This window comes from Pezoporus occidentalis, unplaced genomic scaffold (assembly GCF_034315485.1).
Source record: "Pezoporus occidentalis ecotype Australia unplaced genomic scaffold, CSIRO_AGI_Poc_V1 ctg54, whole genome shotgun sequence".
In the NCBI taxonomy this organism is placed as follows: Eukaryota; Metazoa; Chordata; class Aves; order Psittaciformes; family Psittacidae; genus Pezoporus; species Pezoporus occidentalis.
The window spans coordinates 6624268-6637369 of NW_026915877.1; the positions used below are offsets into that span (position 1 = coordinate 6624268).

Genomic DNA, 13102 nt, shown 5'->3' on the forward strand with positions numbered 1-13102 from the left:
GACTGCTGTTTCTGTCTCAAAGGGATACACTGATTTACTCGGCTGCTTTTCATATGTGGTTGTTTTCACCCCCCTCTCCTGCTCCCCCTTTTCCACCAAATCTGATACAAATACCTCTGCTACTTCCTTTTCTGTTCTTCCACATTAAACCCTCAGGGTCCTTCTAGCTCCTTATTGCCCATTTCCAGGTTGGTCATGTCTTCCTTCAGACTTTTGCCTCCTGGCCTGGGGCTCAGCTTTCTGTGCCTCTCATGTTGAAGGTTTTGCTTTCTGGTTTGCTTTGGCTGCTGTTTGCTTGCTCAACTGCCTGGTGGAAGCAGTGAAATAGTTAAGGAGCAGGGACTTGCAGGAGAGCAGGAGGGGAGAAACTATTTGGGCAGGTGGTGGAAGGAAAGAGAAAAGGAAACAATATTACTATGCATTAGGAATTTCAAGGAAGGTGCTCAGACAAAAAAGGAAGATTATTCAGAGTTGTTTTAATGGGAGCAAGTGTTTCTGAGTTTGAAGATGATGTGGGAAGGTTAATGAGATGTGAGGGTGGTGGGAATTTGGAGAGTAAGTGCAGGTTAGTAATGCAAGAGAAAGAAAATAATCATAAAAGTACATTAGGCATGTGAGCAAAACTGCTTTTCTGCTCATATGATGCAGATGAAGGTAACTTAATTTTGTGCCCTCTTTCTGGCTTTTCTGCCATAGTTCTCAGCCCTGATACCCATTTCTTTTCTCCAATGCCCCTGTTTAGAGTCTTCCTAAATAAGAAAAAAAATGGCTTTTTGTTAAGGATCCTGCCAGCAGACTGGCAGCACTTTTAAATTCCAAATTGTGAGGAGAGCAGAGGCACTGATAACTACGTATAGCTATAGCATATGTTGTAGTAGGTGCTCTTAAATCGGTACATAGCAAAGTTTGATCTGTTGTGCCACACAGATGTGTTGGGAGAAACATAAATGAGTTCTTGTTAGCACTCTGGCAGTGATGTTGAAGTGTAATACATATATGTATATATTATATGTGTATATATATATATATATATATTACATATATTATATCCCTGATACATCAGTATCAGGGATACTAATGGCTAAGTGGTGTCTTCATTTGTATTTCACCTGACATGACAAATCCTAGATCCAGGGCAACATTTGTAATGGTGGGGTGTTTTTCCAGGTGAGATTCTGTAAACTGGCCATCCCAGAGGCTTGAGGATTAAAAATACAAACCTTCCTAAGGCTTTTGAAACTGTCTTGTGTTTCTTTCTCTCAGTGAAATTTGATCAATCTTGATCTTTAATGTATGATTCTTTGCACTTTCAAATGCTTATTGCTGTCTGTGTTCATGGGTTTACATACTGGCAAATCGGTATGTGTCTGTCTCTGTTTCCATTATACTTGAATAATCCTATCCCATGTTCTCCCATAGTCTTTTCATTTGCCATGGTTGAAAAAGAATTCCCCCCATCCCTTGATGCTACAAGCTACAGGTACATTTTGCGCATCATGTCTCTGAGGATGGAGCCTTGTTTGTTGTCTGCAGGGCCTGTCCTATGATGGTAAATGTGTATGCTTCCCATCACTCACATCTTAATGGACTGCATCTTGAGTATTCCTGTCTTATTAAAGGAATGGCTTTTTTGGCTTGCCGAAGGAGTTAGAATAGCAATCTGCTTAATGCATGTTGTTCTCTATCCTCAAGAAATAAGCAGTGCTCTTGTTTCTCATTGAAGTGGTCCTGTTTGTAAAGAGGAGAGCTTTCACTTGGGAATACCTCAACATCTCCCATGCTGGGATTATGGCTTGCTAGGCTGTAACACCAGTAGGTTACAACTGGTCACAGGGGCAGGTTGCCTTTCTGATCTCCAAAAATTGCTCAGCAGGATCATTTCCCCAGTGAGCATGCTGTTGCTCAGCTTTCCCTGGGTAAGATGTGTTTGTGTTGCTGCATCCTTCTTTTACCTTTGTATGTCCATTTTCATTAGCATTCCCTGAAGACAAGTGATGTTATGAAATGTGAGTTTACTAGTAGGCTGACTGTGGAAAAATATTTTTCCCCTTCAATATCCTTTCAGGCTGAGATTCCCGAGAGCATTCAGCTCCTCCGGTGGACAGCTATTTTGATCAAAGAAGGGTCATTTCGCAAAGTCTTCAAGAGCTCTTTATCTTTTCTTTGCCTTCTGTATGAATTTGGTGCCTTTCTCCTGATGTCATATTTGTAACTATTATTATTCAAAACAGTTCTTTTAAGTTCTTTCTGACTTGTATTTATATGGGGCTGTACGGGATGGAATAGGTTTCAGGTATCCCTGGAGTTGGTCTCATAGCTCATGAGAATTGGAGAAATTTCTCTGAATCCCCAGTGCATCTCCTCTTGCCTCCTGTAGATTATTCTTTACTAGATAGCCTAAGAATTTTATGAACTGTTTGCCCTGAGACTGCAGCTTTCCAAGCTTGGGGTCATATTGGCTTGTTTGTGAGAAGTCTGCTTCTCTGGAGGTGGTTACCTTGTGCTGCTCTCGTGCCTGCTTTTGAGCTGGGCATCCTTGCTGTGGCTGTTGGATTGCAGTCCCACTTGGAGTACCCCTCAGTGAGGACAGTGCCAAAGCGTGCATCTTCTGCTTCAGAGTGTCTGTATCTTTTTTTGGTTACAGCCAAAGGCAGCATCACAAGCCTAGGATTCTTAGTGGACTTCCTAAAACAAGGTTAGCAAGAGCATTTCTGAACAAAAAAGCATCTTATATGAGGCAGTTGCTCTCAGGATATTCTTCAAAGCTCAGCAGGATGGTGACAGTCAATGCTCATGCAGTGCAAATAGGAATTGGAAGATAATTTGGATGTGATGATCTCTCCCCAGTCTGACTTTAAAGGGAAAGAAACTGCCAGTGGTACTGCCCTGCTACGAGCCCCAGCCTCCCCGCTTTTGCACAGACACCTTTATGAGCTTACTGCTCCATTTAAACATTATCAAGTTGTGTGGTTGTTTAGAGTTCATATTGTCTGCCAAAAGGTGCTTGCCCGGCTGTAATCTGGTTTGTTAGCAGACTAGACAGAGCCTGCATGATGGTGCCTCCACAACTCCACTCAGGATTGCTGTATCCCGAAGTGACCAAGAATGCTGGTGGTGCCTGCCTTTAAATCCCTGCAGGCTGCTTCTTGACTCTTGGCAGGGGGGTATGTCTCAAAGCATGGCTACTAGTGCCAGTGCTTTTTTCCTGACTTGTAAAGCAGGAAGAAATATCTCTCCCTGAAATCCCTGCGAATATTTATTGAAAGACAGGCTCCAAGTGCTTGTCTGCATTCTGCTGTCATACACCCATGGCATTTAAGCCAGGGACTTCTCCAGGCAGCTAAAAAGCAAAAGAGCTGAAGCAACATTCCTAGTGACAATAACATCCATCAGAAGTGTTAGGTGAATCAGAGTAAATGACCTCAAATCTCTGTCACTCTTCCCCCCTCCCCCCATACCTGACATTTTCTGTGAAAACCAATCCTATACTCCCACTGGAAGCAGCTATATATTTACGCTGTTGTGACAGTGTTCACTTTTGATGCTCTTATACCAAAGAGGAACAAAGTGGTTTTGCAGAGCACGTTCACTTCTCCTGGACAACAGTGCATTTGGAAAAGCTTGTGACGTGTTAGTAGCCTCTAATCTAAGAGACGAGAATGAGCTGCCTCTGCTCAGAGGATCTGTAATTGGATTTCTGCATCTATTTAAATTAGGTTATCATCCACTTGGCAGATTTCCTGCTTATTCCACCAGGGCGAAGGCCATCTCCGTAGTGGCTATCAGTAACTTTCTTCTTCAAGGCATCTGAATGCAGTTCTCTCTCCACATGTTCATTTCTCAATGTGAAGTCATGCAGACCTCAAAATATGCTAATAGACTTGGGGGAACTGTTTTAGTTGCTATTTAGCTAGACTCCTCATACCTGCCTCCAGTCCAAGTTCATTGCTTGGAGCTGCAAGGGTGGAGGTGTCCATAGATAACTGTAAATCGTGGATAGCTGTTGCCTTTAAAGGTGACTGAATCTTGCTAACTGAACTCCTCCTGGAGGAGTCTGAATTGTTTCTGGATCCCTTGGTGTTGTGACATATGGTTACATATGTTTTCTCTGCTGTTTTTGTTAGTGCAAAAAGTCTCCAGCTCAGTCGCGCTGGATGTGAGCACCAAAACTGTGAGATGCACTGGGATAACAGCCCTCAAAAGATCTATTTTTTTGCGGGTAGGAGTCTCTGACAGACACCCCATTCTCTTTCACCATGACCTTGCTGCATGTTTTCACCTGTAATTAGCCGCTCAAAGGTCTGGTGTTTGCTTCAGGTAATCAAGTAGCTGCTTGATCTTGTTTGAAGGTATTGGTAGTGTTTTCTCAAAATGAACCTCATGTGGGAGTTCGTTGGAGGTGGTGGAAATTTCAGAAGTAGGCAAATTGTGTTAGCAAGAACTGACTTTTTTTTTAACTGAGCTTGCCAACGTTTTCAGTATCTAAACCTGGGTTTTTGTAGGATGCAAAATACTAGCCTAGAAAAGGGTGGTAAATTAAGATCTGTGGGGTGAGACACATTAAAATGCAAGAATTAACCAACTCTTGCCTGTGGTATTTTTATACTAACAACAATTTTCAGCGTAGGTGAAAAGAGATCTTAAAATTATTTTTTCTGAAATTATTTTGCTTTTTTAAATGTCGAATGCCAAAGTGTGATATAATGAACAGCAGTGTAAGTGAACTGCATGTTTTACCGATATATTTAGAAATCCTAAGTGAAGCTGTCAGATCAACACGTTCTCTGCAGAGCAACTTGTTTTTGCAACTCGACGTTGTATTTAAGTACAAGAAAAACAAAAATGGGGGGTTGTGTGTTTTTCTTTTTTGCAGGTTTACATCAGGGCACAGTTACTTTCCCTGTTGCTTGTCACTGTAATCAAAATGTCAGTTCAAAAAAATGCTCTTCTGAAGAACATACTTTTCTATCCAACTATGCAATAACAGTCTCTTCTGCAGATGCTTAAGGTACTACTCAGAAATTTCCTCTTGCAGCTTGAAGATATGCTGTGGGTTGCATGTTGTGGGAAAGGCAAGCAATGTAAAGAAAATCCACAAGTATATTTAAGGGCCTTCATGTTACTTAGTCCAGGACTTCAGTCCTACTCTTATTCCCAGTTAGTAAGACAAGAATAGCTCTCTGGAGTTATATTTAAAATTCCCATTTAAGAAACATTTAAAGCTTCTTTATCCATAGCCAAAACAAACAGCAAATATAAAGTTATTAACTATTAATGGCATTACAGTCCAAGGAAGACCAGAATTTTACCGAAAGGTCTAGGCTTTTCTGTACTGTTTGGATCCTAGTAATGAGTTGTGAAAGAAAATTCGTTTACTTGCAGGCTTTAAAGACACTGTCCAGTATTACACACTCTAGAAAGCGACAGTTTCTATTGCATTGCAGTTGTGCTGTTGTGCAAAAAGTGCATACTTCCCTATGCAGCAGATATTTGTTATTGCCTTCAGCGCAAAGCTTCCTAGAGCATTTGGGGAGGACCCTCCAGCTTTCTGCGATTGACTTGGCGCAAAAAATTTTTCTAACAGTATAAACACTGTTTGCAAAGCCAGCTTGCCTGAGGGCTATGGACTTGGTGGTAGAGGGGTCAAATAATCATCTTGGAAAGTTCTACTCTGTGCCTCTATTTCTTATGTAGGAGTCTAAGAGATAACTGCAGTGTGTGACACAATCTATTGAGACGGGATGAGTGCAAGGAAGAGATTTTGACTGCCGTCTCTCGCTGACAGTAATTTGATAATCACTTATGACTTTTCAGCTGTTATTTTTGAACCTCTGTATGCTTGGCCAGGCCACAGTATTCATAAAGAGATACAGGAATATAAAATATGTAGATAAAAACACGTAGGATCCATGGGCCACTTGGTGGATTGAATAATTTTATAGTAATCAATAACAATTTTTTAGTAAGGCTTCTATATTTACTGCTTTTTAAAAGGTGGGTCCTTTTCTGTATGGAAGGGAGCATCTCTATAGAGAACTTTTAAATCACTATTCAGATTATTCAAATTGTCTGTTCTTGATGCTCCTGTCCTTAGTAATTAAGCATACATCCTTCTGTCAGATTTTTCTCTAGTTTTGTTGGTTAAAGAAACAGAGGGTCATAATTGGTAACTCTAGTGGTTTGGTATTAACTAGACTGGGAACTGAAATGCTGAGATCCTATTCAGGAACAGCGTGTGAGTGTGTGTTCTAATCTTACATACTCTTTTAAGTACACAAGGGCTTAAAAAGATAGTTAAAAACTCTGTGAATGTGGGCTTTGCGCAAAGAGCTTCCCCAAACCTGGTAGGAACTTACAGATTTTGCTTTTTATGTTGCTTGGAACGGATACCCCATTATGATATGGAGGTACATCTAAAATACATATATTTAAAAAAAAAAAAACAAAAAAACTGTTTAACAAATTTTGCATTGTATTTGTATCCTGCTGAATGTATTTGTATCCTAGTTTCTGGAAATCTGGAGCAGGCACAATACTTGGCCATGTTTTCCCTTTTTAAAGAATTCTGCCCCCCTGCCCCATTTTGTAGAAGTAAACACTTTTAAACACTTCACAGTGTGTATTCTAAACACACTTTTGTTGTAGGGATTGTCTGGACTCTGATTTGCATGCCATATTCTGGGTCAGAGGCCACAGATATTTTTTTTTTCCAATGTTTCTTATCTACTGAAATGAGCTTTAATTCCTTGTGAAGGGATATGGATACTCCCCCAGAAAAGGAATGCTTGGATGTGAGTTTCCACAAATATGCTTGATACGTTGGTGGATAGATGTAAAGGATAGATGTAAATAGTGTATTTAACTTCTGTTTTTACAGCAATGAGGAAACAGCACAAAAAAGATGCCCCTGGTTATGGTAGCTTTGAGTGAGGTTTATCATTGAGTAAATAAAGAGTTTGCACCTCCCAGGAAGCTGTACTTTTGCTGCTTTAAACTTCATCCCTGACAGCGAGCTCAGTCTCTCTGCTTAGTCAAATTCCTGTAGATGTTTCCTTCCTAAATACAGAGCTTTAGGTCACTGGTAGCAGTTGGCGAACTCTTGAAAGGGGAGGCTCTAGAAAAAATACTCCTTCCCCTGATTATTATTGGCATAAAAGCTCATATTGAAAAGTCTTATTTAAATTTTGGAGAGAGGAACAGGTAAAGAAAAGGTATTGTACTTTTCTTCTATTGACTATTAATACAAAATGTACTTTTTCTTTCCCTTTCTTGAGTTATCTTCCAGCCTGTTTGCATAGTATGTTACTTTTTTTTGTTTTGCTGTTAGTTCAAAATGGTTTTGGTACATAGCTGTGGTGGTATACTTGCGAACGCTGTAAAATTCAGATCTGCTTCCAGCTGCTGTCAGTGTTGTCTAAATTGACCTCTTAATTTCTTCTATTCCACTGGATCCACCTATGTTTTATTAACTTGTGCCAGCAGTAGATTACCTGGAGCAGAATACCTGCTGCTCCATTTGAACCTCAGATTCCTGCAAATCCACTGCAAACTGATGCTATACCAGCACAGTATGTATCAAGAGGGCTTTGCATTTTTTTAAGTGTCCCTGGGCATGTACAGCTATAGTCTTTCCATCTGCACATAAATTCTTCCCTTCCTTAAACTCGGCAAGCATCATTACTTATGTTGAAATAAGACTTTCTGCGATGAAGATTAACTTTTTGTTCTAATATGTATTGTATGTGCTGGAACGTACAAATCTAGCATAGAGAATGTGTTTTGTTTTTATCCGTGGGTGCAGAGCCTAAGATGACTGTTCGTTCTGCTCTTTGTAAAATGTTAATTACTGTCAGGATAACAACAGGCTATAATACAGGGTTTGGTATTTTACTATGTACATTGCATACCAGTGTAACATTAACTTAGCTTCTTATCTAGGGCTGCGTAACATCTCAGGTTGGTTTTTTGCATCTGCTGCAAGCCATAATTTTTATCTTCTGATGTCATGTTTGATGAGTAGCCAGCAGATGTTAGCAGCAGGTTTTGAAATTCTGCATTTTCTGGCCACTGAAGTAAGGCAAACCTTTAATACAAGCCTTTTCCAGCGTAGCTGAAACAGCTTCTGTGCACAGCCCCTGACTGCTGAGACAGAAAATGTGGCCAAATTTTTTTCCAGGCATTTTTATGCTCCCAAGCTGTCATGCTGGCTTCTTGTGGGGGGGTGGGGTGGGGGTGAGGGCTGGCTCTGATCTGGCTGGAGGACCGGAGTGACTCCCATTGCAGGATTAGGAGGTGTGTGAATTAATGCATGTTTATAGGCTTTTCTTTTGAGAGGCATTTGCAACCCAGACATACAGGTTTTTTACTTCAATATATTTTTATAAAACTTATTAAGTTGCTTTTTACATGACCTCTGCAAATTAGAATGCAATTGGCTTTTTCCTACTGTTGCCTTATTAATTACTATGACGGACCTAAACTGATTTGGGATAGGATGTATTGCAGAGGATTGTGCCCTTCATGATTTCTTCTGTTTTTTTCCTTCTTTTTCTCAAACTCTTCATCCAGTCTCCATCACATTTGGTCATTAATCTTTCAGAAAAATAGTGATGGCTTAGTGCCAAGTTCCCACCTGTGGAGAGTAAAGATAACTACTGCTTTCTACTCTGAATGACTGCCTGCATTAGGAGCCGTTCAACTCAGCCGTTAGTAAATATTCATGAAAATGCCTCCTTCTTAAAATGGGGTCATTTGGAAATAGTCATGTTCCTTTACAAATATTGTAGCTGATTTTCTTTGAAGATTGTTTCTATTAGAAACATCAGAAAATAAAGAACAAATACTATTTGAAAATAAGAGGTAATGAAACAGCTGTATCTTGTTTAAGCCACTTACTTGCAATGATAGGAGTTTGGTTTTGACCATTTGAAATACCTGTTTTAATATTATGAGAGAGATTTGTGTGTTCACATACCTGGGATATACATGTTGTTTTAAAATACTGATGATGATGATTAAGGAATGCTATGGTTTAGAAAAGCATTTGTTATGGAATAATTAAGAACTATGAGTTATTTTTTTTTTTTATGCTTTGAGTTTCATTTCCTATAAAAATAAATATAAAAGAAAAAATATGTTTACCTAGAGTTGACCTGTGAATTCTGTTGAAAGAAAATTGCCTAATAAAATAATGTAGAAGTTGCTGAAGGCCTGGCATGTGCAAGTGTGCAGAAATGGTAATCTAGATTACATGAGTAATTTTTTTTTAATTATTAGAGTGGTGAATAGTCTTTTGCAGGGACCAATAGGGTAACTCTTACTGTAGCTATGACAATGTATTTTTAGTATCATCTAATTTTCAAATGTGCCAGACAAGCGTTTTAATTTATTTTTTAAAGATGGATGAAATATTTCATGATGAAAATGTTCATTGCTTACAAACTATAAAGTGTGTTTTAGTCTGATGCAAATTAAATCATAAACACACAGTTGGGTTGCAGGGTGTCTGCTCCTACAGCTAGCACTGTTTATAGGCAGCTGGAGGTGCTTTTTTTCTCATGCTATGCTCTTTGTATTTGAAGTCTCATTTGAACTAATTATCTTTAACTAATATCTATTTTGGCTACATTCAGGTGTGACTGAGTTATTATCCAGACTGTTCTATGGAGATCTTTAATTTTAAGATGCTTAGATGTGGCAGAGATTAAACTGTTATTGATGTCCCAGCCAGTGTGTTTTTCTTCTTAAGAGGTGTATCTTGTATTGATGGTAAGGGGTTTGAATGACATGGTGGGCCTCTGAGCCTTAATTTCTCTGATATTTCCATGTTGAAGGGGAGAGGCTGTGATTCAGTTGGTTCAGTTGGCTCTTACACTGTAATATTAAGCTCATAAACTCCCAAAGGTTGTTCATGTTGTGTATGTTTTGCTGTTTTTCCCCAAAATAGACTTTTAGTGGATTTTCCTAGCCCCTGTGCTGCTCCTTCTCTGTTATTTAGACCATGTTTCTGTGGTTCTTTTCAAATCCTTTGCTGTACTTGATTCTGACAAGAGCAGCATTGTCTTTTGCTGAGGGCCTCTAAATTAACAGGGGTGGTCTCATTTGAGCATGTCTGAATTCCCTCCAGTCTCCTGTGGGTATTTTTACAAATGCTCCATTTGAAAGGCTGACTTTATCAAGGAGAAAGCCTCATTTTGAGCCTTGGAATGAAATAAATGGCTGAAATTGTAGTGCTAGTTGATATGACTAATGCAAAAGCTTTTATTATGCTTTCTTCTTCAGCAGACAGTTTGAGTAATTCTTATAATTAGTGCCTTTTTTATGAGGATTTCTGGGACCTGTGAGGATGGCTAAGACCAAAGGAGCAGCACTGAGTTAAGGTATAGCATAGAAAGTGTAGTCCTGCTCTAGCACAGGAGGACAGAATAAGGAAATAGGGTTATTGGTCATCTGGTGAACCTTACAATTTACTAGGTTCTTGCATTACTGAAAGCAAGAAGTAACACAGATGCAGTTTTTTTTCCGGTGGTTTTTATTTGCGTGCACAAGGAATTGGAGTGACAGTATATGAAGTCAAATTAAATTTCTCAAGAGCAAAATGCTTTTGTAGCAGGCCAAGTTCCGTGTCCGTGTCGTGCAGACAGTACTTGAAAAGTCTGGTCTGCTTCCCATCTTGTGCTTCAGCTGGGTCAGTAGTGATGGAGGCTGTAAAGTAACATGTTTTGTTGAAAAAACTTCAAAACTATCAAAAGCATAAAAAGTGTCTTAAATAGTAACGATTTGAATCTGTGCTGTATTTAACCCTGATGTGTACTTTGAAAGGACTGTAGGAAAGACATAATATTTGCAAGGCTGTCTGGCTGGTTTTGGACTTCTAAAGTCCCAATTTGGTTCTTTTTCAAGAAGACATGATGCATTAATATATTTATCTTTGAAAAACTTGTTTCATATTCATATTTGAAAAAGAGAAAACTTGAATGGAAAAGCTCTGAAGGTAGCTGTGTCTGTTCACATTAGCAAATAGAAAATAGAAATTAGCCCATAGAAAAGGAGCTGCACAGTGAGAAATGAAGGACCTAGCACCTGGTGTCCAGCCTGTAGGTGTTTTAGAAGCTTTAGTTTTGGTCTAGATCTAGATTTAACCTCTCAGTTGTTCATTTGCACAAATTGCTTTAGGAGGTTTTTGCAAATGTCGTAACATGCTGGTTATGTTGCATTAGCACCTGAGTGTGACTCACTGTGTAGTGAGCACTTTAGCTGTAGAAGTTGAAAGAATCTCAGAAAAATTGGCAAAACTACATGTGGTTTTGTTGCACATCTTCTGTTATGGCACCGGCAGAACACTTCTAGTGAGAGAGCAGGTTATATTGCATACCCATTTGGGTCATCTCTCAGAGAATTTGTGAACTTGAGTTCTGAATATCTTCAGAAACAACTCATTCCTTCTTCAGCTTTGCAAAGTGATTACTTAAGAACTTCAGGCTTCCAACTTAATTGCATGCCAACCCAAAACTGCACATATAATTCTCTGTACTCTTATGTAACTTTGCAATTTCCTATTTAGTCATCAAAGAAATCAGTTAATAGTGGTATCATTCCTGTAACAGTGGTACCTGCTCTAGTGAATCTAATGACATTTGGTGTTTGATTAATACCTGAAGAATCAGTGCAGTATTGTGCTTTTGTGTGCTACAGTTTGTATAATTTAATAGAAAAATATGATACACTAAGTCACAAATCCATGAACTTCTTGTTTGTGTTTATTTCCTTTCAGTTTTGTATATGGAAGATACTTCCAGTAGTTATGGTAGTCTTTGATGGTGTTGTAGATGTGAAACCTATAGCTAAAAGAGGATCTTGCAATCACATAAAATCTTATTTTTATTTCAATACTTGATGTATCTAAAACTTACTTGCAAAAATAATTACAAGTGAACATTTCTGTATTTTTTTTTTTTTCTTTCTCTGCAGATGGACTTTATGAGAATTTTAGGGAAAATACTGATTTCCCTCCCCCCTCCCCGAAATACTTATTTGGGGCACCATGCAATTGTACTAAAGTTCACCTGCTAATAATGAGCTTGGCTGATGGGTACAGGGATAAATCTTGTCCTTTTTTTTTTTTTTTGTTATCCACAGGTCCAAGGAGCTAATAAAGGAAGCAATCCTTGACAATGACTTCATGAAGAATCTGGAACTGTCTCAGATCCAGGAGATTGTGGATTGTATGTATCCTGTGGAGTATGGCAAAGACAGCTGCATCATCAAGGAAGGAGATGTGGGTTCCCTGGTGTATGTCATGGAAGGTATGGTTTAAAAAGCTGATATTTATTTCATTTTTTCAACACAGAGATAAAAACTGTATTTCATGGGAAAAATAGCTTTAAAGCAAGAGGCTAAAGATATTGTCTAAACATGGTTGTTGAAAATTGTGTGGCGTCTTGTGTGAAAAATTTCTGACTAGATTTGTGTGCCTCCCTATATAAAGAAAGGATGAAAGCTGTTAACCTTGCCTTGAGATCACTGGAATAAACATCTGCTTATTTGATACATCTAATGACAGCGTACTGTTACTTCCTTGAATCTACCAGATATTTTTAATTGTTAGTCCAAACTCTATCCCTGAATTCTTGATTCTTGTCTTCTAAAGCAAATGTGTGTCAAAGGCAACTCTTGTGTCTTTTGAGTGCTTTGGCTTATCCTTGCTCTTCTGGAAGCCCTCTATGTACGCATGACTTGGCTCTCCCCCAGTCTTTCGTCTCATAACTTTATATAAGCTCCATAAATACGCATAATGCTTTTCAAACAAAATTATGAAGAGTTTGTAGTCTCATGTTCAGACATAATGCAATGAGTGATGATGAAGTAATGGAAATGGAAGAAGACGTTATCAAATGGGTTGGATTATGGTTATGAAAACAGACTCGCTAGCTCATTTTGGCTTATCATTCTGTGTCCTCTCAGTTGCTAACACCCTTCACCACCTCTCAGCTATAAGTTTTATTCTTTACAAAACTCTACTGGAGAAATCCATCTTTGAGTGTTACTAAGAGGTATTTTCTTTTCTCAAAAGTCAAATAAGTGCTGGAAGTGTTTCTTCCAT

General features: G+C 38.9%; 1 protein-coding gene across 6 annotated transcripts in view; it reads left to right on the forward strand.

The window, feature by feature from the left end:
- PRKG1 (protein kinase cGMP-dependent 1) overlaps nt 1-13102 on the forward strand; it is a 492239-nt gene that overhangs the window by 56389 nt on the left and 422748 nt on the right. For all 6 annotated transcript variants that reach the window (XM_062637910.1, XM_062637908.1, XM_062637911.1 and 3 more), the window contains exon 2: nt 12139-12305. In XM_062637910.1, coding sequence (XP_062493894.1) covers nt 12139-12305 — 167 coding nt within the window. The remainder of the gene's footprint in view (nt 1-12138; nt 12306-13102) is intronic.